The 22722-nt window shown below is 40.4% G+C and overlaps 1 protein-coding gene across 4 annotated transcripts in view; it reads right to left on the reverse strand.

Annotated features, from left to right (window-relative positions):
- COL18A1 (collagen type XVIII alpha 1 chain) overlaps window positions 1–22722 on the reverse strand; it is a 219505-nt gene that overhangs the window by 86476 nt on the left and 110307 nt on the right. For all 4 annotated transcript variants that reach the window (XM_081962588.1, XM_081962587.1, XM_081962586.1 and 1 more), the window contains one exon: window positions 6692–7236. In XM_081962588.1, the coding sequence (XP_081818714.1) occupies window positions 6692–7236 (545 nt within the window). The remainder of the gene's footprint in view (window positions 1–6691; window positions 7237–22722) is intronic.

A 22722-nucleotide genomic window follows, 5' to 3' on the forward strand; every position in this document is an offset into this window, starting at 1 on the left:
TGAAAACTAAGCAACCCAAACGAGGAGGCTATTCCGTGGGTGAAGTCATACTTCAGTACAAATCTGTGCATGCCCAGATTTTTCTCTGCAGGAAAAAGTGAGAAATATCACTTTTCCAGCTCCAAACATCACATTGAGATGACTCAGGGAGCTAAGTAGCTTGAGGTCACCTTAGAGCCCACTAAGGGCAGCTGTGAGCCATAGGCCCTCCCACCCTCTTCCAACTTTCATGCGTTGTTCATTTTTATGTTCCCAAAGGTTGATAGAAAACCACTGAATTGGAGTGGGGTGGTTTCCCAGGGCTGTCTTAATGCTTGGGCCTGATGGGCACTTGCCCATGGGCCCCGCGAGCATAGGGGCCCCATACTAATCTATCTATACTAACCCTTCAATGCACCTTGTATCATATAAATACAGCAACATATTTATTATGTTTTGCTACATTTTTAATTAATACTAACATGCAAATATATGTTTAATTTTATTGACCATTTACATTTTTTGTCTTAGAGGCTGTGGTACACTGCTTTGCCTGGGGCCTATATTGCTATTAAATGGTCCTGGGTTTCTCCCAGGTTTTTGGTGGGGAACAAAAGAAAACTGGTGCATTGAGCACACGTAGCACACCTGTCTGTGATAAAAAATAACATCGCAGTGGGTGGGGAGGGGAAGCCAATAGACAAAGCAATCAGCTCCACAATAACAGTATCCTTACTGTGCTGCTGAAAAAGGAGAATTAGTGTGAAACTTCCAGCCCTAGCCACAAAATAGGTACTGCTGCTAATTTACTGAGCTCTAAACTATCAAGAAATTATAACTCGACAATAGTATAATCTACTTGGAAGTGGGGAAAAACTATGTTTATATCTCAACTCCGTAGCCTCCGGCAAGGATATTGGAGTAATGAATGGTTAGATTTAAAGAGGCAGAAATAATGATTGCATTGTTTCTTACACTCGGCTCCCTATTGAACCCTATGATACAACCATAGTTCTTATCTTGCTTGAACCCTGAACAAGAGAAAGAGCCTCTCCTTCTCTCTTTTGATAGCGCCCCAATTTTTTAAAAATGATCTCCCCATTCTTTTCTGTCATTCCCATCTCTTCGACGGAATCCTAGAATCCATTCTCCACACCCTGCTCCTCTGCCTCCTGAAGCATCTCTTCTCATTCATGCATAGATTCCTGACAAGATGTGGCAAACATTTCTGTGCGGTGAGATCTCGATCTGGGATATTGCCATATTCAAAGGGTATGGCTGAGATATCTTGTCTCACTGTAAACACACATATAGTATGTGCTCAATCTCCAAGGATATAGATAAGTGGAAATAGAAGCAGGCAGTGACAGGCTGGAGGCTGCAAGTAGCTGCATGACTAGAAATGGCAAGAAAAAAATCCTGCCATGATGTTTATATATTCTTAGGAAGCAAAGGTAAAGACAAGCCGGCCTTTTGTGAAATTATTTTCAAGTATTTCCTAACCCTGTCCCTCAGGTCCTAACTCAGTGTTTCTCAACCTTGGCAATGTCAAGGTGGGTGGACTTCAACTCCCATGGTTGGTAGGGAATCATGGGAGTTGAAGTCCACCCAATCTTAAAGCAGCCAAGGTTGAGAAACAATGATCTAACTACTGAATCCAGATGAATTCGTAATTGGCTGACCAACCACACTCAACGTGTAGTCCTCAATGGAACTGCATCTACATGGAGGGAAGTATGCAGTGGAGTACCCCAAGGCTCTGTTTTAGGCCCAGTACTCTTCAACATCTTCATCAATGATTTGGGTGAGGGAATAAATGGGGAACTCATCAAATTTGCAAATGACACCAAGCTGGCAGGAATAGCCAACACTCCAGAAGATAGGCTAAAGTTACAGAAGGATCTTGACAAACTTGAACATTGGGCACTATCTAATAAAATGAAATTCAATGGTGAAAAGAGTAAGGTTCTACATTAAGGCAAGAAAAACGAAATGCACAGGTACAGTATAGGTGATACCTTGCTCAACAGTAGTAACTGTCAGAGGGATTCTGGAGTCCTAGTGGACAACCATTTAAATATGAGCCATCAGTGTGCAGGAGCTGCCAAAAAAAGCCAACACAGTTCTAGGTTGCATCAAGATAGAATCAAGATCACGTGAAGTGTTAATACCACTTTATAATGCCTTGGTAAGGCCACACTTGGAATACTGCATTCAGTTTTGGTCACCACGATGTAGAAAAGATGTGGAGACTCTAGAAAGAGTGCAGAGAAGAGCAACAAAGATGATTAGGAGACTGGAGACTAAAACATATGAAGAACGGTTGCAGGAACTGGGTATATCTAGTCTAATAGAAAGAAGGACTAGGGGAGACATGATAGCAGTGTTCCAATATCTCAGGGGTTGCCACAAAGAAGAGGGAGTCAAACTATTCTCCAAGGCACTTGAGGGTAGAACAAGAAGCAATGGGTGGAAACTAATCAAGGAGAGAAGCAACTTAGAACTGAGGAGAAATTTCCTGACAGTTAGAACAATTAATCAGTGGAACAGCTTGCCTCCAGAAGTTGTGAATGCCCCAACACTGGAAGTCTTTAAGAAGATGTTGGATAGCCATCTGTCTGGAACGGTATAGGGTTTCCTGCCTAGGCAGGGGGTTGGACTAGAAGACCTCCAAGGTCCCTTCCAACTCTGCTATTGTATTGTATTGCTCCGTTGGTTCCCTACTGCTAACCAATCCCATCTCTGTGTCATGGGAACCAGGCATGTGGAAGCTGCTAACAGAAAACAGTGTAATTATACCTGGACATAATGACCAGTTATGAACTTATGGAAGATAATAGGGAATTTCAAAATTCCTTGTTTGTTTTTTTAGCATGCTATTGATTGCTTCTTTCCTTAGCCGAGAGCTTTGGTTGTTAAAAGCCCTAGAAATAATTGTCTTCTTCATAAACCAATTCTAGACAATGCAAGATTATGTAGTCATGCCATGATATCATTATGCAATGCATGTAATTATGTCTAAATGACCATGCAACCAAATTCCACCCAAAAGGCTAGCCCTGATTCTGAAAATGCTTCCTTCCTTCATATCATGCAGTCAATCAAATTTTATTGGGGGATATCATGAAAATCAATAAAAATGAGATCATTGCTTCCTGTTCTTGTTTTTTTACATTTTCATTGGTAGGTGAATCCCCACAAAGCACTTTTAGCATAAAACAAATGTATTTTATGGATTTTGGATTTAAAACATGTCCCACTATACATTGTAATACACCAATAACATTCTAAACATAATTCTCCAAATTAACTTTAAACAACTAACATCAGAACTTGTCTGTGGGCCTTTGTTTTTAGCCTTCTGGTGCAAATCTTTATTATGCAAAGACCTCGACCTCAGAAAGTAAACAATCACTTCAGATTTCTTAGTACTGCATGTTTATTAAGTTGTTTAATTACAGTGTTCTCTAAACAATGCTTCATCCATTAGTATGTCATGTTACTACTATGTGCTTGTGTTCCTCAAGATAATCCATACTTCCTGTGAATTTGTTTAGTCTTGCTACTGTACAGTATACATTTGAAATACAACAACTTTTTTTCTTAAAAGTCCAAAGAACCTGCCAATCTAAAATACGTACAACTTACCACTGATCAGGGGAGTAAAAAAATATAGCTGCCTTTTGCACTTTACTACTTGTAGAAAGAAAGAAAGAAAGGTAAAGGAGTCCCTGAGGGATTTACTCTGCCAATCATTGCCAACTATAGGGGGCGGTGCTCATCTCCATTTTAACCGCATTCTGTGAGCCTTGGCATATAGTCATGCTGGCCACATGACCATGAAAATTGTCTTCAGACAACACTGGCTCCCTCAGCTAAGAAACAGAGATGAACATTGCCCTCTACATTCGGAAGGTGAAGCACCACTATGATTCTAGGCAGTAGAGTAGTACTGCAGATGGCAAGAGAACTAAAAACCTATCCTATAGTCTTCTATGATGATGTCACTGGTGGTATTCAGCCGGTTCGGAGCGGTTCAGGCAAACCGGTAGTGGTGACCTGCGGGTGGCGCCCTGGCTCTAAGCCGTCCTATTTAGCCCCATTTTCTAAGCTGCATGCCGTGCTTGCATGCATGCCATGTGCGCAAGCAAAGCATGTGCGCAGAAGGCGTATATGCTCACGAAGCGAGCGTACACACACGCACGCTCACAGTTTGTGTGTGTGGCGAACTGGTGGTAAAGCCAGTTATTATTACGTGAAATCCACCTCTGGATGATATCCAGGACTTTGAGTCTCTTTGGGCCAGCTCAAAACCATAACTGATCATTTACAAAGTACAGGAGAACTTTTATACAGGTTTGCCTACAATTTTACCTTTGTAATAATGAGGCTGCCTAAAGCCTAAGATCATAATCCAGCCATTTTTTTCCCCAAAAGGAGGAACTGAAAACTGTTCCCTTCTGAGTTGTAAGTGTGTTAGAAACATGTTAGGGAAAACATGGTTTATTCTAACTATGAACAGAAGGAGCAATAGCTCTCTAGTCTTCTTGGCACTCTGCATAAATGGCAAACCAAACCTATAAGATGCTGTTTATACCCTTCAGCAATACAAGTTCTAATCACATACTGTCTCAAAGCATCATTCAATATGTAAGCTCCAGCATAGTTTAAAGTGTTGGACTAATTCGCTGGATGGCTTTGAGCTTATCATTATGCCAGTGGTAAGCCATGGATAAGAATGACTCTGATTGCTCTTAACATAAATCAACATCACTTCAGTGCTTGCTGCTTCCTCATCTGAAGTCTGAATTAACATTATCAGCAGGCTTCTTGGGGCAGGATAATGAACTGGTATTGCAGATGGTGCAAAATAAAATTCCTCCCAACTCTGTTCCTTAAATTCAATTAATGTCTACACATAATTACCTATGTCACCTATGTGTGTTGGTATTTGCTGTTTTCTTGCTCTTAGAGAGACTGTATTAGTCTCCAGTTCATATCAACAACTGAAATGATTTTAGTATGTCAGGGTCAATCACCTCCTACTAAGGTTTAGCACTCATTCTTCCTATGTATTTCTGGGACACTTGAAGCTTGAAGAAAACATCAGCTGCATGTACTATGGATAATTACCTACATCTGTTTCTGAGTGGGTAGGAAAGTCCTCTCTACACGTGTGCACTGAAAAGCAGTACAGTTTGCTTTTATCCTCCTTCCTACTTAATTGTTAACAAGGGTTGGGTGGGGGAGAGGGAGAGAATCCTCCATGTTTGTCTGGAGTCATTAGTGCCAGAAGATTTCTGCTTCTCTCTATCCAGCAAAAAGAAGAATGCAGCAATGGATTTGATCTCAGTGGGGAGCCCAGGATAAACCTCAGGAATCACTAGACTGGCAAATTAAGCCAGTGTCTGAACATGAACTTGAAGAAGAAAAATGTGAACTATTTTCACTTCATTTTTTTCTGCCTCTGAATGTCACTACCGCAAAAATGGTTCTGCAGCCATTACCTGCAAATATTCCTCAACTAATCCTTCACAAATGCCATTAAAAGGAGAGAGAGAGAGAGAGAGAAAATAAACTCCACGGGGCACTTTGATATGTGGACGGTATGAACATACACAGAGAGAATGGGGGAGAAAAGAAAATAGATTTTTAACCACAGACATATTAATTTATACAGATTATCCCATGTTTGCTGCAACATGAATACTCAGGAACCCAATTCTGTCACATTATTGATTGTGGTCTGTTGAGTTGCCAAGTATGCAAAGCTAGACTGAGAGTTGTTGGTTGCACACCTGAAACGCTTCTCAATGTATCCCACACATCGAATGTGGTTTCTATATAAGTCCGGAAAACATGTTACAGCCTTCTTTCAGTTTTTTTCTTCCATGATCCTAGATCTCAGATGCATAAAACAGAAAAGGAAGTAAATAGATTTTTTTTTCAGAATGACCAACATTTATGCCAAAAAATGTTGATGGCATGGAAGGGAGGGGGAACAAACGTTATCCAAAATGTTTTGCGGTAATTCGTAAAACATAGATGTGTATTCATGCCTGTACTTTGATAGTTCCTAAATTGCACACAGTTAAAGACAAACTGATAATGAAAGATAGCTAGACCAGTGACGTGCAGTGAGGTTTATGGCTGGTGAGGCTGGTGACATCATCAGCGTGAGCCGCGGTCCCCTTCATGTTGACTCAGGAGTCAGGAAGGAGGGGAATGGGACCACGTGTGCAGGAGACTGAGGCAGCTTCAGCCTCCTGCACAGGTGGTCCCATTCCCCTCCTTCCTGACTCCTGAGTCAACATGAAGGGGACCGCGGCTCCACGGTCCCCTTTATGTTGACTCAGGAAAGCGGGGAATGGGACCACCTGTGCAGGAAGGAGGCTGAGGCTAGAGGAGCCTCCTGCACATGTGGTCCCATTCCCGGACCACGTGTGCAGAAGGCTCCTTAGCGCCTTTTCCCTTTTCCCTTTTTTTTATTTTCATGATGAGAGCGGTGAGGCTCTGCCTCCCCTGCCTCCCCTGACCGCACGTCCCTGAGCTAGACAGATATATGATGGAGGATAAGACACAGATTGAGTATAGGCATCAAGAGAAATCTCCCACATCATTAGGATGAGGGGAGTAACTAATCTTCGCTCCTTTCACTTTGGGGAAAACATCAATTTATGATAACCATCTCACTGGAAATAAGCAAGCTCACCTGGTATTTATCAGGATCTGCACCTCCAGCTTGTCCCACAAATAGTCCTGCTCCTTCTTCCAGCTCTATTTTACCAGATGACCTCTCAAGATGAACCATCTTAAATTCTTCACAGTCCATATACAGCACCACATTGTAATCCCGCACACTGAGGGCAAAGCGAGTCCACAGATTGACCAGAGAAGGGACGGTAAATGTGGCTGCAACGTTGGAATTTTGAGAGCCAGGCTCCGTATAGTAGAAGAGGATTTGCTGTTTTCCATCTTTCACCTCAGAAAGCTTCACACCAACATAGATGATTGACTGGGAGGCATCCGTAAGAGCAAAAAGCACCCCTGCGTTGTCTGAAGTGGATTGAATGTAGAACAAGAGTGAGAAGTCTCTGTAAAAGGGGCTTGGGAGGTGGTACCGTGCCACTTGTCCAGCGTTGGCATCTGGTCTAAACACGTAAGCAGGACTTTTGTCTGGGCCATAGATTTTGGTTATCTCGTCTGGTGGAGGATCTCCAATCAACTCTAAGAGACCAACTTCTCTGCTGAAATTTTCTGTTAAGAAAAGAAATTGGGTAGTTTCAGAAACAACAAGGATAGTACACAACACCACCTGGAAAATCTCTTAAGAATCAGTGTGGGAAAATGATAATCCTGAGCTTGGTCCTATATTGAATCCCACCTTTTCTGCCCATCCATATAGCCCAGCTATTTCCCACCTGTAGATTTTTTTTAATCTCTCAAAATATTCAGTATAAACAACTTGTTGCACAGTGTAGAAGGCATGTTGCAATATCATCATTCTGAAACAAGTAGGATTTCCAGATGGGTCCAGTGCAGAGGTGATATTTAGCGGGTTCTGACCAGTTCTGGAGAACAGGTAGTGGAAATTTTGAGTAGTTCAGAGAACCGGTAAATACCACCTCTGACTGGCCCCGCCCCCATCTATCCTCTGCCTCCCGAGTCCCAGCTGATCGGGAGGAAATGCGAATTTTGCAGTAACCTTCCCTGCCCACCCACCAAGCCATGCCCACAAACCATGCCATGCTCAACAAGCCACGCCCACAGAACCGATAGTAAAAACATTTAAATCCCACCACTGGTCCAGTGTTCTATTGATTGCTTTCAATTCAATAAATGTTGTTGTGTGACAAATTTCTATTTAAATTTTAATTGTAGTCTTCCGTAGAATCAACAGCTCGCTCTTGCTTTCTCTCTCAATTAAATAGACAAAGTTATTGTTGGTTACTAACCTAACTAAACCTAGATATAGTCCTACATGAGCCAGGATGCTCTACCAACAGAAACTCACCCCCTTCCCCAATCAACCATTCCCCAACTGGAGTATTGCAGTATAGTCTGGATGGAACTGCTCTTCAAAATGACACTGAAGCTTCAGTTGGTCCAGAATGTGGCAGGCAATCTACTAGCTAAAAAAATTGGTAGTGTAGGATTACACCTATTCTTAGGTCACTGATTGCCAAAGGGCTCCTGGGCCCAATTCAAAGAGTTGTTCATTGCCTATATGTTGTGTGGCTAAGATGGGCCTCTTGGATATCCCACCCCAATGAGAGATCCATAGGGTTGAAATGAGGTAACCAGACTTTTCAATAAGAGCATTTTGAAACAGTCTATGTGTACTATTGCAAACCAGGAGTTCAACTCCGTTGATTTTCCTTTCATTGAGAAAACTCCTGAATCTCTTTATTCCAACAGGCCAATCATGTCTTGGGGGGGGGGGGGGGATCAGTGTTTATTGTGTTAAAGATTATGACACATTATATCAACTGGAAATCTCTCTCTCTCTCTCTCTCTCACACACACACACACACACACACACACACACACACACACACAATTTCCTATGTCAGGCTACCAAGTCAGTTGTGAATAAAAACAGACATGTTTTCACAGCATCTAACCCAACAGCTTTTTCAGTTAGCTGAGTTTGAGTAAGTTTCTGAACCACAAGTCGGACTATCTCATTTTAACCATGACTATATTTGAACAACACACTAATTCGAGTATTTGATAAACTCACTGTCAAACTACTGTAAGTGCCAGTCCTATTAATCCACCCTGGATAAGATAGGCATCTAGATAAATTAGATAAATAAAATAAATATTGGATAGATTTATTAGTCAAAATTAGACCTTGCTATCAAAACTTTATATGGCAAGTTTCATGTTAGAGAGGTCATTTCTAAATCACTGCATTAATTAGGACTTTTGTAAATGCATACAATCAAATTCCAGCTAGAATAGTGGAGTGAAATGGAATGGAGTAGAGTAGGGAAGGAAAGGGTAGGGTAGGATAAAATAGGATAGGATAGGATAAGGGTAGTGTTAGATACCAGAAACATTGGTAATGGTTTACACCAAGGTCCTCTGTTCCAGCAGGAACAGAGATTCAATCTGATTGGTCAAAGGGTCTGACAGCTCCCTATAAAAGGGCTGCTGCCAGACTGAACCTTCGCTGGATTGTACATAGTTGACTGGTGCTAATAAAGAGCTGTTTGTTACTCTGAAGCCTGGGTGTGCCTCATTCACCCAATTTAACGAGTAGGGTAGGGTAGGTTGTGTAGGGTAGGATAAGGGTAGGTTAGGATAGGATAGGATTCTTTTTATTCTAAATAGTAGCAGTTGCATATGCATTCCTAGAAAGATACCAATTCCTTTGAATGGCTGAATGTACAACATAGGACCAACAGTGATCTAACATACACCACTGGAAGCATCTCATACAGACATTCTCCTAAAATCAAGTAGATTAAAGTTTGGTCCATAGCTGAATGAAAGATCATCCATAACTGTTGCCAGTTACTTAAAAAAATAAAAAGTATGGATTTGTTGACTTCTTGATCAAACGGTTAAAAAAAACTTGGAATTAGCAAGTCTTTAGAAAAAAAAACTATTTTAAAAAGAGAAATGAACAAGTCTCTCTGTTCTTCTTTCTAGGCGGCACATTACACTTTATGTACAGAATTCAATGTATGCCATTCTTCTTAAAACAATTCAGGTAATTGATCCAGGGAATAGATAGCCTACAACTCCATCTCCAGATTCTCAGGATAGTAGAGATAGGAAAAGGCACTTTGAACTATCTATTTTCAGGATCAGCGCCTACTACAACTTGCTTATAAATTCTTATAAATGCCCCACTTCAATGTAATAGGAAAGAAAAGTGAGTTAATGAGGCCATTGTCCCCCCACATTAGCCCAGCCAGGCATAACTCCAGTCGGCCTCTCTTCAAAACCAATGGTGAAAACGACAGTGTAAAAAGAGTCAAGGGAAATAATTGTTAGGTGGAAGGAAATTCAAGAACCCCTTTCCAGGGACCATCTTCCTCTTGCAAATACATCTTCTTCTCTCCTTCTCCAAGAAATAAATCTGAAAAATGAGGAGAATGTAGACTATGGCTTCCATCCCTGGCTTGGAAGACAACAGCAAATCTGTATACAGTAGCAACAAAAGCGGCAGTTAAAACAAATAAACTTAAGTTGGGAGAACTCTTTAACCTGGTGCTCAAAAGCAATTTCTCCCACAGTTCAAGTGTTGAACTGTGCTTAGAAACTAACTGGAAGATACTTAAAAAGTATATAAATTCCAATAAAGAATATTTTCTAATTGCAGCCTAGCGTAAGTATTTAAAATGAAGTACAGCTTCCAAGTAATATTTAAAGACAGCTGGAACATACATTACAGGTACTCCTTGACTTATGATGGATCTTGTTCTGACCTAGGCTTCCTGATACAGTAAAAAGCACACACTTAGTCCCCAAAACCCTCTTTTTATTTCAAAGGTTGTGAATTATGTTCATTCACAGCCTGTAATGAGTCCCAAATAGTTGTAAAGAGTCCTACAGTAGGCTGTCAAAGTATTTCAAGATAAGGCTGATAAGCGCCCACTTTTATCTTTCTTGAAACACTGCCAAAGACTCAACTGGCAATTAGCTTGGCAAGGCCACACGGAGCAAAAAGTCAAAATGGACCTTCAGAAGGTAAACTGACCAGAATGAACCAAGTTGCTTCCTGCACGTGCCTTTGCTCCTCCTTTATGTCCTATGGGAGGGGCCAATCACCTCCCATAGCCTTACCCCTAAGTCATCCCTTCTGTCTTAACTGTCCTTGCCTTCTGGCAGCTCTCTACATGCATGCCGTGGGAACAGGAGGAGCCTATTCCTCTGCCTCGCTGCTGTCTGACTCTGGAGGCAGCACTTAACTCCCAAATGGCCCTGGCCCCCTCTCTGCCTCCGATGCAGTGCCCTTGTCCAAGCCTTCCCCAGACTCCAGGACTGCCCAGTTCCTCCCCAACCTCCTCGCTGTCTGACTCTGCTGCCAGCTTCGCAGGCCGTCGCCAGACCACAACAGATCTGCCCAGGCTACTTTCCACCCAGATTCAAAATACCAATGGCCATCTCCCCCCCCCCATCATGTGATCACATTTTGGGTGCTCAGCAACCAACCTGCCCACATTTATACCTGCTTTCAATATCCCATAGTCACCTGATTGCAATTTGTGACTTTTTTTTTGCCAGTAAGCTGCATTTACTTCCAGTTTCCAACAAAAAAAAAACCACTATTCATTTACAAACAATGGATTTGCATAATGATCACAGCTTTTGCTTAGCAAACGTTACAAAAAGGGTCATAAAATCAGGTGCAGCCACATGGTAAGCTGCTCAATTATGGTTGTAGGTGAAGGACTATCTATATTGGAGTGTGTATGATTTCCAGTTTGACTAGCAGAATTGTGTTGAATACTGCCTGTGCCTCATTTCTTACTGATATTTTTATACTGTAGAAAAGGAAGGGCCCAGTATATCTGTGGAGTGATCAACCTCACTACAGTTTCAGCCTAGACTGCAAGATCTTCATTTTGACAAGTAGGTCAAGGAAAAGCAGGAATTCAAAATCCACCCTCAGGCAGGGCTCTGTTCCACAAGAATAACATTTTACGGATTTTCAAGACTTCCATGAAATCTATCACAGACCCAGCATCTGTTGCTTGCTGGCAGGGACCAGACACAAGGGACTAATTCACACCAAACAACAGGATCTATCTTGTTTCAGTTTGCATTGCTTGGATGGGAAAACATTCTTCCTGCACTACAACTGGAAATCCCTGCACAAAGTCTCTAGTGACTCTGCTAAAGGCTCACACTGGAAAGCTCATCCTGAGAATACAGATTCTGCAGTGGCTGCTTCCTTTCCATTGGTGGCCCCAAGGGAGACAAGACATAGAATGTCATTTTTAATCTCATCATTTCTTTTTCCGGATAGAATGGGCTGAGGATTCAAAATCATTTTCCATAGCATATATTCTAACAATGGAAAAAATGTAGTACGGCCAATGGTTAGAGCCCAATACTTTGCATAGGATTAATTAAAGAAAACATGAGAATGGAAAACCAGAGCCGATAAAACTGAAAACTGATAACAAAGTTGTGAGCTGAATCTACAGTTCAAACCTACAGATTTCCTTGAAGAATTGAAATAATCTTCTATTCAGCGAAACATTATTCTTGCAAGCACACAACTGTATTTAAACCAGGATTGTAATGAGTCATTCATCATCTCTAAATAAAGAGGCTGAGAATTTCTAAGCAAACTGAAAAGAGACACTGGATATAAATTTCAACCTGGCTCTGGCTGGAGCCAAAACAGAATGGCAGGCAATTTACTTTTTAAAATGTAGAACCACTTTTATAGACTTTCTTGCATGGCAGGTTTAGGTAATGAATTTAATCTCTTTCCTATGGCAACCAGAATATAATTAGCAACAAGGGGGTTTTTCTGCCCTTAAAACAGGATGAGTAACTTGGAGTCCAGGCCCTGAAATCTCTGGATGCAATTGAAAAGGGAACGTTAACCTGATAAAATAAGAAACTTATTAAATGAATGATATGAATTTGAAGAACAATCCTATTAAGTATATTGAATTAGACTGAATTCAATTGTAATAATTAAATTTGTCAATGAAGTGAAATGTAAGCTTTTGCTCTGTCCTGGATCCATCTGCTATGTCCTGGACAGCAATCTGCAAGGCCAAATAGTGTCAGTTTACCCTGAAAAAATAATCTGTCCCTCCCTCCTTTGCACTAAAGGGAACTGCTCCTTTTCCTCAAAACGTTGAGAATGGTACACCCACAAAGTACCGTAAATACCACCATTGCATGGACAGTAGGGGCAACCTGAAAGCCAGAACAGAAAACTTTCTACGTTTTGAAAGAAGAACAACAAATAAAATATTCACGTGGACAGAAAATGAAAATACGTTCTGATTTAATAACCATTTTGTAGCCCTGTATGGAATTGAGTTAATTTTAGTTGCGCTTTACATGAACATAAAATGAAGATGCACTATAGGGAGACGGCATGTCAACTTTAATTCCTAAAATATATGCATTCATTACATTGCCTGAACAGAAACCTCCTCCAGACTCAAGCACTGTTCAAATATGTTAATGAGCGTGGGTGGGAAATGACAGGGTCTTTCATTGCCCCCTTCACAGACACACATTCACCCTATATACTGTACATATAATGTTATGAATGGGGCTAAAACTGCTGCCACAAGAACTCTTTTAACAGTCTATGCAAAACTGCAGCATTTTTTGTATTTACAGCCCCTTACGTTCTTCATATATGGAAGCCCTAAGCATAGTTGCTGTTCCTATAAAGATATCAGCTCCAAGCTCCTCCCCATGGCAAGTGGCCTTGCACAGTCTTTTTCAGGCTATTTGTTTATTTACTAGTGCTGATAACCCGGCATTGCATGGGTATTTATTTATAGGGGAGAAATGTCCCGACCAAACATAATTTCTAGTGTTGGATTTCCCCCCTTACCAAAGGGAGTTCCCTTGTGGAGTACTGTGAAGCCATTGCCATGGCAACTCCACTGCGCTGTATAGTAGAATCCATTTTACAGCAGTACAGTAGAAGCTGTTTTAAGGCACAACAGGCTGCATTGTAACAGAACACACACACCAAGGGGTGTTAGGGGTGTCTAACCCTCACAGTATTTGTTTCCAGAGAGTAAGTCATCTGTGTACCAAGTTTGGTTGAAATTGTTTGAGGTGTTCCAGAGTTTGTGTATGGAACATACATAAACACACAGCCATTTAGATAGATGATAGATAGATAGATAGATAGATAGATAGATAGATAGATAGATAGATAGATAGATAGATAGATAGATAGATGATAGATAGATGATAGATAGATAGATAGATAGATAGATAGATAGATAGATAGATAGATAGATAGATAGATGGATGATAGATAGATGGATGATAGATAGATGATAGATAGATGATAGATAGATAGATAGATAGATAGATAGATAGATAGATAGATAGATAGATAGATAGATGATAGATAGTTAGATAGACAGATAGACAGACAGATAGACAGATAGAAAGATAGAAAGATAGAAAGATAGAAAGATAGAAAGATAGAAAGATAGAAAGATAGAAAGATAGAAAGATAGAAAGATAGAAAGATAGAAAGATAGATGGATGATAGATAGATGATAGATAGATAGATAGATAGATAGATAGATAGATAGATAGATAGATAGATGATAGATAGATAGATAGATAGATAGATAGATAGATAGATAGATAGATAGATAGATGATAGATTGATGATAGATAGATAGATAGATAGATAGATAGATGATAGATAGATAGATAGATAGATAGATAGATAGATAGATAGATAGATAGATGATAGATATAGAAAGATAGAAAGATAGATGGATGATAGATAGATGATAGATATATAGATAGATGATAGATGATAGATAGATAGATGATAGATAGATAGATAGATAGATAGATAGATAGATGATAGATAGATAGATAGATAGATAGATAGATAGATAGATAGATAGATAGATAGATAGATAGATAGTTAGATATTTAAAACATTTCCATAGCTGCCTGTCTTATAACATGGCACATTTGCAGCGTGCAGTCAAAACAAGCATGAAATGGAGAACCCTTGGTCCTCCCGATAGTGCTGATCTCCAGTCAACTTGAGCAAAGGGGACACCTTATGTACAATAAGCTACAGGTAGCCCCGAATTACAATAGTTCATTTAGTGACCATTCAAAGTTGCAACGGCACTGAAAAAAGTGACTTATGATCAGTTTTCAGACGTATGACCATTGTAGCATCTCTATAGTCACGAGATCAAAATCCAGACGCTTGACAACTGGCTCATATTTATGATGGTTGCAGCGTTCTGGGGTCACATCATCCCCTTTGGCGACCTTCTGAAAAGCAAAGTCAACAGGGAAGCCAGGTTCACTTAACAACCGTGTGACTAATTTAAAAACTACAGTGATTCACTTAACATCTGTGGCAAGAAAGGTCATAAAATGGAGTGCTCACTTAGCAACAAAGAAGTCATATATACAGTCATTCTGAAACTTCTAAACCCAGGTTTTTGCACCCCCTGGAATAGCATCTTGCAGCCCCAGTTGGGAACCCCTGCTCTAGAGGGAATGATTAAAATCACAATGAAATCACAAGCAAACTCCTTTCTGTCCCCTTTACAGCATCCCATGAAAATTCAAGAATGGGTCCTTTTAGTCTCTGGAATAAGAATCACTCATCTTTCTGGTAAGTATCATTTAATATAGCTCCATATAAGACCAAGTCTGTCTGCGATTAAATCTTAGGCTCCTTTGAGTTAACCAAGTGGATTCTCCAGGTTGAAAGTTCTCATGATATGCCACACACATAGCAAGTGTGTCATGCAAACAGGCCTTTGGTGATGACCTGACATATGCTGGTGTTTCTCAACCTTGACAGCTTGAAGATCTACGGACTTCCACTCCAAGAATTCCCTAACCAGCATCATATGCCATTTGTTTAAGTTAAGGAAAATCAACATGAACTGAAACTTTGTTAAATGTTTGGTGCTTGCTGTCACAATTTTCAAGTCTCACTTCACATTTCTCACTTCCATGTGTGTTTGAACAGATTGTAATCCATGTGACATTTGTTCACACGCAACATAGGATTAAAAACTTTTTGTATTACATGAAAAGACTAAATGACTCGTTGCTTTACATAGTCCATCTGTCCAATACATTTTCAGAGTGTCTCTCTTTCATCAGGGAATTGCTCTGCTTCCAGGATAAGAAGTAATGAATGGAAACGTATCAAAGAGAGAAGCAACCTAGAACTAAGGAGAAATCTCCTGAGAATGAGAACAACTAATCAGAGGAACGGCTTGCCTTCAAAAGTTGTGGGTGCTCCAACATAGGAGGTTTTTAAGAAGAGATTGGAGGGCCATTTGTCTGAAATACTATAGGGTCTCCTGCTTGAGCAGGGTGTTGGACTGGAAGACCTCTAAGGTCCCTTCCAACTCTGTGATTCTGTACTCTGTATAAGAGAGAACTCTGAAACTACTGTGATATCCTAAAGTACCAGCACGTTCCATAGTTCATGGTCATTCTGCTAGAGCTCCAGGGACTGTCCTTTTCAGGGAAGAACACAGCTGCATGAGAGAAAGAAATCTCTAGCCTTGCAGATTTTGGCTAGATGAAGCAGACATGAGGAGATCCATCCAAATCTGTTCCACCCTTAACAGCGACCTTGTATTACCTTTCTGTAACTTTCTGTATAAAATGAAATAGCTCCTGCAAAGCCAAGATTCTGTAAAAAAGAAGTCACTGCACTGTGCAAGCATAAAAACTGGCATGCACACGAGAACATAAACTTCAATTAGGGAAAGAATGATGCTCCCATCACTCGCTTTCCCACCCACGACCTCTTTCTCATATGCATAGTTATTAGTCACTCTGAACTCAACTTTTTTTCCCCTCTAACTGCCCTTTCCCTAAGCTGTGGAATATTGAGCAGCATATACTACAACACGACAAATTGCAAAAACTACTGTTTGTTGGATGTGAGGGAGCATGGTGCTGAAGTGAGACAATTTCCAGAAGACATAAAGATGACATACTGTGTAAATGAAAAAGAGGGGAATAACAGCCTTAACATGTGTATTCCGCAGATAAATATTTTATGGAAAAGTTAGATTGACAGATTGTTTCTTATGCTTTTCTTTTCTTTCATTTTTAAATGGAAAATATCTGTCAGCCATTCTAAAGTGCTTATTTTATATCCCTATATATCAAATGCCAATAAAAGTGTCACATAAACTAGGCCCTTTATAACTTGGTACAAGGAAAACAGAAATAGATAAAATCTAACCCCTCACTCAGCTGATTCCATAACATCGTAATATCTGGTCAGTCACTGAAATGAAGAACAATATTTACTCAACGAAGATCTCTCTTAAGGCACATCTGCAATCATTGCTTTCCCGAGATATCTCCTGCAGTCATCTTGTATCTTTACTATGTCTTTGATAAGGGCTTGAATTTCAAAAGTTTGTGCTTCCTCTTGTTTCTCCCAAAGTCAAAGGCCTCCGCCAGCACTATTTTCTCACTTGGCCCCTTCACTACTGCAGTCAGTCAGTCAGTCTTGCCCCAGGCCAGTGCTTTCCAGATGTGCCATTTGGTCCTGCCTGCAGCTTGTTTCTTACCTTCCTTCCTCTCTCTCTCAGTTTCTTGCCAACCTGATTAACTCTGGCAACAACAGGGGTGACACAACAATGCCCTGTTGACAGGCATTTAAGTAATGCCAATGGAGTGAAGACTGATGTTACAGGCATGGTTGCCCACTAAACTGTATATGAGTCTGTGAAAAAAGCAACATGTGGCTGTTTGAACACACAGAGAGGTATGAGAATGCTCCTGTGTGCATTTCCAGTTAAAGGAAGTACAACTAACCATTTATATTTTTCTGCAGTGGTTCCATCTTTTCCTCATTAAAGATCCTTGTAAAATTCTGGAATGGAAGCCTCATCCACAGCAGCCTTTATGTTGCTTTGGAGTCAGAAGGGGATCCCAGCTGTACACCCTACGCTCACCCTGCATTTTTATCAGGCATGTATAGCAAAGATCATGAGTGTTGATATGCATACAACTCAACATGCCAGATTGCATAAGCCCCAATTGGCAGCTTTCTTCCACACAACCTGCCCCTCATTTTCACCCTACAAATAGGCCACTAACAGGAGGTCTAGGCAGAATAATATACTGTTCACAGGTGGGTTATTTTTAAAAAGAAACAATAGCTTTTGAACTTTCACTGGTAGGATTTTTATTTTTGCATTGACTTATCAACCATATTCTGATAATTGTCCTGCTGCAAGAAGAATCACAGAGAGGGAAATTTATGTCACAATTTCTGCACATGTGACTCTCATGTTTGGAGTGTGTGTTGTGCCTTTTAAGCCAGCAAACGGTCCTCTTTGTGTCCTTTAATACTCAGTGCATGTCAACATCAAGCACCATTCGCTCCCAATTTTCTCTATTAGGCACTTGTTTTGAGAGACACGACTTCCCAAAATAGAAAGTCAAATTTGTGTTGGACCTTGCTCTTTAGCCCAGTTGGAATATTCATTTGCCATCTCTAGTTGCTCTTTTGAGCTCTTTTCCTGGCCAGGGGTTTTGGGAAGGGAAGCTTTCAATGCATACAACTTGAGCAGGTGAAGGCCAAGTTCTACAGGCACCGGTGGGCTGTCACTTCTTCTCATTCCTCACCCAGTTTAGGTAGCTGAAAGTAGTCATGGCTTATTTTTCACAACCAGTTGCCTACCTAAATGTACTCCGGCAATGTGCTATTTGGTTATAGAACTCCCTGACAAGTGGTGATTTTGGTCCTTGAGAACCTTTCACAGCTGAAATATCTTTCAAAAGGTTTCATTGCCATGACAACACACAGGAGATACGTGCTCACATGCACACACAAAATGCTGTACTACAGATCCACTTAAATTGCACAATCTCAATAGGAAAAGACTGATTGGTTTATACATTGCTGATTGCTCAAATTTTAGGGCACTTCATGCTTGGAGTGCACTGGTTATTATCTGGAATTCAACAAAGCTTCTCTGTGCCTGCACTGAAAAGTACAGGAACTAAAGCTGGTACTATAGATTCTTGCTTATGTAGGTAAAATCTAGCTGTGTACTTTGATATGAACTCCATAAAGCATGTGCTAGAGCCCAAAAGAATGTCATGTGGACCATTCCTTCTGCCACCCATCTTCCCAGGCACTTCCTCATGTGTGCCTGGGAATGCTGTGGGGCACCCTATCCCCTAAGACACATGGCCAATGGGCTCACTGACCAGGGATGACAACAGCTGCTTCCTGCTTGAGGTCATCTATTTCTCCATGGTTCCTCCTAAGCCCTACCATGACTACCATGTATGGTCAGATTAGATGCACCAAGTTGTGACCAGTGGTGGGGAGGCATCCTTGTGCAAGTAGTGGAGTATATACAGTGTACTGCAATTTGTTCAGGGTTTCCTTCTCTGCTGCTATTAGTCCCATGGTCCCATCAGGAAACATGTATGTGGAAATGTCACCGATTCCAGCAAGAGTGGCCAATGCCAGGGTCATTATTATTCCTTCCTTTTAGTCATGGTGATTGGGGCTGTGGTGTTCCTGGGTAGGCTGATGGGTTACGCAATACTTTGACGTTGCCCTGGAATAGCATATCGCACAGGAATTGCAATATGCTGAACTGTGGGAGTGATGCGCTATTCTAGCTAGATCTGTTCCTATCTATGCAACCTGCTATGTTCCTTTGAGAGCTAATAACTGTGGACCGGGAAGGAAGATTAAGCAAACCCAGCCACAAAATAATTGTTCAACATTCAATTTATAATCTTACACAGATTTATGCAGGAATCGGCTACAATGAATAGAAGAGATAATGAATGTCCATTTGAGCAAGCAGGCCTACTTAATATTAAGCACGAAAAACATTGAAAGGGTTGATTATGATTATACTGAACCCACGCCCACATTACTGCTCCCTCACTATCCCCTCCTAATAAATTCCATTCCTCTACTCCCTGGGAAAGCTGCCTCAATCGGCGTTCCATGCTTCCCAATATAATTGGACATTTTTATTTTGGAAAATGAAATATTTATGAAGAACATCAAGTTTCTCACGAGACAAGCTGGTCACTTCTTACCCAGTAATAATTCATTTAGCAACACCAGCAGAACACTGGGATATTTATATGTTGACCCCTCACAATAAATTATTGTGTTTCTGGCATAATTCTTCCTCTCTTCTCAATCACCCATACAGCTGGTGAGACTTTTTCTCCCTCATACATGTTAGGAAAACAAGCTAGAGCCAACTGATGCAAACAAACATCTCTATTTTTAAAAAATTAAACTCTAAATATTATAATAATTATGATGCCTAGTGCATTGCATGTATTTTAGGCATGATTTAAAACAGCTTAAGAGAAAGAAGGACTAGGGGAGACATGATAGCAGTGTTCCAATATCTCAGGGGTTGCCACAAAGAAGAGCGAGTCAAACTATTCTCCAAAGCACCTGAGGGTAGAACAAGAAGCAGTGGGTGGAAACTAATCAAGGAGAGAAGCAACTTAGAACTGAGGAGAAACTTCCTGACAGTTAGAACAATTAATCAGTGGAACAGCTTGCCTCCAGAAGTTGTGAATGCCCCAACCCTGGAAGTCTTTAAGAAGATGTTGGATAGCCATCTGTCTGAAACGGTATAGGGTTTCCTGCCTAGGCAGGGGGTTGGACTAGAAGACCTCCAAGGTCCCTTCCAACTCTACTATTGTAAGTCTAATCCTTTAAAAATAAAACTGTTACAAAAACTGACACAATTACAAGGTGAAAACTATCCTGGACTAGGTGGGGAATAAACCAATAATATAAATCAAAATATCTCTCAAATTGAAAATCCAGAGTTGATTACTGCGCTAAATCATTTGGCAGAGAGAAATCAAGAACCAAATAAGCAATCCTAATTTACGGTGTGTTAACATTCAGTATCAGATTCAAGAAACAAGAGTACTTGAGGAATAAAAATGTGACGCCTTTTCTCAAGTACATTACTACACGAATAAGAATATGTTTTCCACAACTTAAAGAATTGAGAAGTTGGGTTATTATATAGATAATTACATAGAGTAATTAAATGAAATCAAGGGTTTTTATGAAAAGTTTAATTTGGCAACTACAGTGTTTCTCACCAGGGTTAGATATGGCCTTTTTTATACAAAAAAGGTTGTTTTAAAAAAAGGTCATGATCTAATTATAATTATATAATTATATCTGCTCATATCCTGAAGAGAACTGCTACTATTTTAAAAAAAGATTATAACTACATAAAACAGGGTTATGATCTTTGCCTTTTGATTAAGAAGCAAATTTTCTCTCTAGCAATGCCATCTTTTACAGAACAGCCCTGTACCTTTTTGAGAGAAATATTAACTACATCATCTACTGTAAAGTTAATGACTCATTAACTAATCAACAGACCCAATCCTGTGTACATTTTCATTTTAGTGCACCCACAAGCTTTACAATCTGCAAAAGACATTCATCTAACAAACACCAAAAATGCTTGGCCAGTAAAACCCAGCCATGTGGTAAGTGTTTAGATAAAAGCTGGCAAAGTTTGGAAATCTTAGGTGTCAACTAAAAGCATTCTGTTCCCCCTGAAATTAAGATAGTGAACACTGAACCAGTTTTTCCCTTTTAAATGAACAAACAAGTCCTAATTCTTTCAAGTCCATAAAGTGTTGCCATTTGGCCTTTGCAAATGTTATGTTTGGATGCATAGGATATTCAAAACTAAAAAGAAAAGCTGCTTTTAAGAAAGATAAAATGTGCAGTCCACAATCTTTCACTCCCACGCAAGTACCGCAAACGAAGGCTGTCAGACCTACAGCCCACAGGAAAAGAGCTAAGGGACACCCTACATTGCTCCAGGACTGCCTCCCCTTTGACCCCAGATCAGGGTCTGCACTGTGAACAAAGATAACCCTTGTTAGTTATGAGTCACCCATCACCGCCAGGCAGATTAATGGCTCCTAAAAGATGAGCAATCAAAAGAGATTGCCAGATGTTTGTTCCCTTTTATATACCCCCCCACCCCAAAATAGAGTTCCCAAAGTAAGCGAGCTATCTTCCTAATAATGCCTGCCAGTATTCAGCTACCACACAGACAAGCAAAGGTCAACTCACATGACCGCCTTGACCTTTAGACTGTGTGAGAACATCGGAGAGCTAATTTCTCTGTCCCAGTTGGCTAAGTCTCCCCTGGGTAGCAAACAGGGACCCTCCCCAACTGTAAAGCCTGTGGAGCTCCTTCAAATTGGAAATTCAACTCGACTTGTGTGTACCATAAAACCTCCTGTTATACATATTAATGCAAACTGATACATCATATAGAAATTTAAAACATCAGCCAAATAAGCAAAGTAAATTAGATAACATAAAAGGAGACAAATCGCAACATACGAAGGATCAAAGAACAAATTTCCTTGGCATCTAAAGGTATAAGCGACAGCATCAAAATGGCTCTTGCTCCAACTCTGTATTTGATAAAGTGGGTTGTGGTCCATGAAGTTGTATGATGTAATTAATGTGTTAGCCTTTCTGATGTCACAAAATTCTTCCTTATATTAAAAGAGAACACTATCTTGGTGATCTCTCTGCAAACTTTAATGTCCTTTATGTTGTCCCAAGATGTAATTTGTGGAGGGCACAAGGTTGCCTAACTCCATCTTACAAGTATCCAGGCTTTTTACTATCCCCACAGATGGAGAGGTATATGAAGATATGCAATTTAATTTCTAATTACAGTTTATGAAAGAAGTACAATTGTTCAGGTAGTTCCTTCTAGCTCTATTCCACAGCTCTGAGGCCTAGATTGAAAATTAATAAAACATTTCCAGGAAGTTAGGGATTAAGAATCTTTAAATAGCTTTGAGAGTCCAAGAGTCGCAAGAGCAAAATAACTCACTCTTCCTTATTCTGTTCCAGCCTTAGGAACCCAATCCGGGCTTGGATGATTTCTCAAGGCTTTGGTAAAGCCCTACTAATTCCAGGGCAATCGAGCATGATGAGAAAATCCTTGATGGGGGAAGCCAAGTAACCAACAGAGCGTTTAC

The sequence above is a fragment of the Natrix helvetica genome, assembly GCF_964273705.1.
Source record: "Natrix helvetica genome assembly, chromosome: 1".
Taxonomy (NCBI): domain Eukaryota; kingdom Metazoa; phylum Chordata; class Lepidosauria; order Squamata; family Natricidae; genus Natrix; species Natrix helvetica.